The following is a 4,331-nucleotide window of genomic DNA, read 5'->3' on the forward strand; positions in this document are numbered from 1 at the left end:
GGTTTGGAGCCAGATTGCAGGTCCTGGACTCCACAGCAGGACCCCAGCAGTGGCTTTTGGAAATTCTAACTCCTGTTACCCTTTGGTCATTAAATTGTTTGTTTTTCTTAGTTTTGTTTTTGTTTTCTTTTAAAACATATTTCCCCTAGATGGTTTTTCCAAAACCACCCTTTGGTAAGGGGGAAAGGTGTGCGTGTTGTTGCTAGGTAACGGGAGGGCGGGCCTTTGCTGTATTTCCCTCTACCGGAGGGTGAAGGCAGGCGTTGCTAGGCAAACCTTAGAGTGCAAGTCCTGGGAACCCTTTAACTCGTGGGCCTGGTGGGGCACAGCGTGGGTAACCGGGACTGCTGCCGCCGCTGACTCCGAGCGCACCCTTCCTAGGCCTTCGATGGCTTCGCGGCCTTGGGCGTGTCGCGGCTGCTGGAGCCTGCGGACATGGTGCTGCTGTCGGTGCCCGATAAGCTCATCGTCATGACGTACCTGTGCCAGATCCGCGCCTTCTGCACCGGGCAGGAGCTGCAGCTGGTGCAGCTAGAGGGCGGCGGCGGCGCCGGCACGTACCGCGTGGGCAGCGCCCAGCAGAACCCATCGGATCACCTGGACGCTGGTGACCTGGCGCAGCGTCTGCGCGAGCACGGGGCCGAGGCGCCCAAGGAGGCCGCGAGCTGTGCCGACCGGACAGCCCCGGAGGCGGCCTCCAGGGACGAGGATGCTACTCGCGCCTCCAAGGACCGGACGGAGGTCGCTCGGGAAGCGCGCTCCGCGGAGGCCCCGACCCAGGGCCCGGGAGCCCGGGTACCGGTGCTCCCAAACGAGGGGCAGTTGGACGGGGCGGGGCCACCGGGCAGCGGGTGTGGTGTGAGGCTGCGACGGTCCTCGGTCAACGGGGAGGCCGGGCCGGTGCCGCCACCCCGCGCGCACGGTTCCTTCTCCCACGTGCGCGATGCTGATCTGCTGAAGAAGAGGCGCTCTCGGCTGCGGAACAGCAATTCCTTCTCGGTGGACGACCCGGAATCGGGAGCCGCGGGACCTGCGGGCACCGGAGCTGCCCCTGCTGCGGGAGCCTCGCCTGCAGTGAGTGACCAGCTTTCCAGCACAGGGTCGTGGGAAATGGGCAGAGAAGGGATGGGTCTGAGGGGCCCCAAGGACAGAACTGATGTGAGGGCGGGTATTCTGCTGCTTACCAGGAGGTACTTTTTTTTTTTTTAAGAATTATTTTATTCCATTTGTTGGTATTATTTTTCAATTTGACCAGAGAGAGACAGAGAAAGAGAGAAAGGGAAAGCGAGAAAACAAGCTGCCAGGTTCCCTACTCGAACTGCAGTGGGCCATGTGGGAATCCAGTGCCCTTATCCAACATGCCACCTGCTGGCCCCACCAGGAGGCATTTTCTGTTTTGTTTTGAGAGAGATTTTTGCTTTAGGGCCTGTGCCTTTGCCAGAGAGACAGAGAGACAGGAAGCAAGAAATCACACCCCCTCCAGTGGGGGATAGTCGCCATCAATCCCTTCTCCATTCTCCTCTTAGGATTTTGGGTACATACCCACAGGTGCCGGTGTAAGTTTTAGGCTGCAGGATCTGGGACTCGAACCACAGTCAGCTATGTGGGAGTCCAGAGAGGTAACCATGAAGCCATTTACTGGTCCCAAGGAGGCACTTTGTGACTACAGTGTGGTAGTGAGCGCCCAGTCAGGAAATGCATTCTATTTGAGTCAGGAGATACATTATATTTGGGTTAAGGTCTATAGACCCACAGCAGCAACTGGGGCTGGGCCCCAGAACCTGTTGCCAGCCTGGGACATTTGCTAATGTTTGTTTTTTTTTTAAAGAATTATTTTATTTAACTTTATTTATTCATTCATTTTAATTTGACCAAAGAGGGACAGAGTGAGTAAGAGAGAGAGAGGGAAAAGTGAGAAAGCAAAACGCCAGGTACAAGACCTGAACTGCGGTCAGCCATGTGGGGGTCCAGCGCCCTTAACCACCATGCCACCTACCGGCCCCTGCTAGTGGTGTTAATGCTTGGCACCCAGTTAGGGAACTGTGGTCTGTAGCAGGAAGTCCCAAGAGGCTCTATGTTATCAGCACTCCATACTGTGACTGTCGAGTGGATTTGGACATTTCTTTCCTTGCTAGTGACCCTGAGGTCAGCTAGCAGCCATTGGCCCCCTAAGCTGGGGCAGGGTTATTGTACTTGAGAGGGGTTTTCCAGGGCCTCCCAACCCCAAGATTCTTTGACTTTGGATCTTTAACCAGAGGTTAGAGACTGGTTTCCTCTTTTATTTTTTTGAGATTTTTTTGTTGTTGTTATAAGACGTGTGCATTTGTGACCAGCAGTTGGGTTGGCATAATGGCTATGTCACTGAACTCCCATGTAGCCAACTGTGGTTTGAGTCCCGGACCCAGTAGCTTAAACTCAATCTGGGCATGAATGTGTGCGTGCCCAAAATCCCGAGAGGAGAGTAGAGGAGAAGGGATGGCGGCGTGGTCATCCCCCTGGGGCATGATTTCTCGCTTTCTGTCTCTCTGTCTCTCTCTCTGTCTTTCTGGTAAACGAACACACCCTATAGCAAAAACCTCTCAGAAAAAAAAAAAAAGATGTGTGCACTCGCTGAAGAGACAGAGAGTAAGAAATCACCCCCAGAAGGGAAGAAGGGACAGCCATGCCACAATCACTTCTCCATTCTCCTCTCAGAATTTTGGGTGTGTGTGCACATGTGCCTAGCGTGAATTTAAGCCACAAGGCTGGGGACTTGAACCACAGTCAGCCACATGGGAGTCAGTGCCTCAACCACTATGCCACCTGCTGGCCCCCCAGTTTCCTCTTTTCTTATGAGAGATTGAAGGCAGGAGACCTTGCTGGGGGCCTGTGTTCCCGTACCAGTCCTTGCAGGTCTCAGCTTAGTGTCCCCGAGTGTCATGTCACCATGCAGAAGGGGAGATGGTCTAGAGAGCAGGGGTTTGCTCTAGGACTCACAGTCACTGAAGTCCAGGCATGGGCTTCAAACTGGGTGTCCCCCACTGGATCGTACTGCCTATGTGCCACAGCACGGGCAGCTCTGTCAGGCCCCTGCAGCCTTCAGTACCCATGGCTCCTTACTTTGTAGAGAGGAGAGAAAAGCTTTCTGGACAAAGAAGCAGCTGTGTGAGCTAAGTTAGGAAGATGGACAGGTTTTCTTAGGGTGTGTCTCAAGTGGAGCGAGTGGGTCTCAAGTGGAGGGACCTGCACAAGCAAAAATGTGGCAGCAAGAACGTTCAGGTCTCATTTAGGGAACTGCCAGTAAGGTCCAGAGTTGGTGACAAGGCCAGGCTGGGAACTGGAGACTTGAATGTAGGGCTTGGTGACACGCCATTGAGCCTGTGAATGAGGCAGGGTGGCAGAGGTGCTGTAGGAGAAGTGTGGTAGGTAGAAGTCAGTGGGACATGGGACACAGTCACCTCTGCCTGTCCTTTGGCCTCTGGCCACAGCCCTGTTAAGGTGTGTCAGTGGCTCTTTAAATGTTAACGGGGAGGCGCCAACCTACACCCTTCTGGGCTCACATCCCAGCATCTGGTCCTTCTAAGCCAGGCCCTCCTCCAGCCCTCGCCCTGCTGGAATGTCTGACCTGTGGGGCTGGCAGAGACTCCTTCTCATTGGCCACCCCCTTCTCCCATGCCCCACAAGTGCACTGGGAAGCAGTCATTTCCAGTCTGGCCCTTGGGATTTCACTAAGTCCTGAAGTAGGGTGAGGTCAGGCAGCTTTATCTGGGGTGGGGTCAAAGCAAGGCCTGAAGGAGAGGGTGCTTTCGATATAGCCCGAAGAGGCTTCCGGGGGAGGAGTCTCTCATGAGAGTGCTGAAAGAGGAATTTGGGCCAGACATGAGGAAGCATTGGAATTCCCATCAAGGCTGGTGTGAGGAAGCACAGTTGCTGCTGAGGTTGCATTTCTGCCCTCTCCTGCTTCACCCTGCCCTGTCACTGGGTGCTCATGTACCTGGCCTGCCCCTATGACTCCTCACATGAAAGCCCTTGGTGGGACCAGCAGTTGGCGTAATGGCTATGTCGCTGGACTCCCACGTAGTCGACTGCAGTTTGAGTCCCAGACCTGGTGGCTTAAACTCACACCAGGTGCATGTGCATACATGCCCAAGATCCCGATAGGAGAATGGAGGAGAAGGGATTGCAGCGTGGCCATCCCCCCTGGGGGGTGATTTCTCATTTTCTGTCTCTCTCAGTCTTTCTTTTTCTTTTTCTTTTTTTTTTTTTTGGGGGGGGAGAGGTTTTTGCTATAGGGCATGTGTGCTCGCCAGACAGACAGAGATAGAGAGATAGAAAGCGAGAAATCACCCCCC

At 54.4% G+C, this 4,331-nt stretch overlaps 1 protein-coding gene across 1 annotated transcript in view; it reads left to right on the plus strand.

Moving 5' to 3' along the window:
* Positions 1 to 4,331, plus strand: part of EHBP1L1 (EH domain binding protein 1 like 1) — a 22,131-nt gene that overhangs the window by 9,046 nt on the left and 8,754 nt on the right. Inside the window, 1 exon segment of the mRNA XM_006149895.3 lies at positions 382 to 1,074. Coding sequence (XP_006149957.1) covers positions 382 to 1,074 — 693 coding nt within the window.

Source organism: Tupaia chinensis, unplaced genomic scaffold, assembly GCF_000334495.1.
Source record: "Tupaia chinensis unplaced genomic scaffold, TupChi_1.0 Scaffold000273_1, whole genome shotgun sequence".
In the NCBI taxonomy this organism is placed as follows: domain Eukaryota; kingdom Metazoa; phylum Chordata; class Mammalia; order Scandentia; family Tupaiidae; genus Tupaia; species Tupaia belangeri.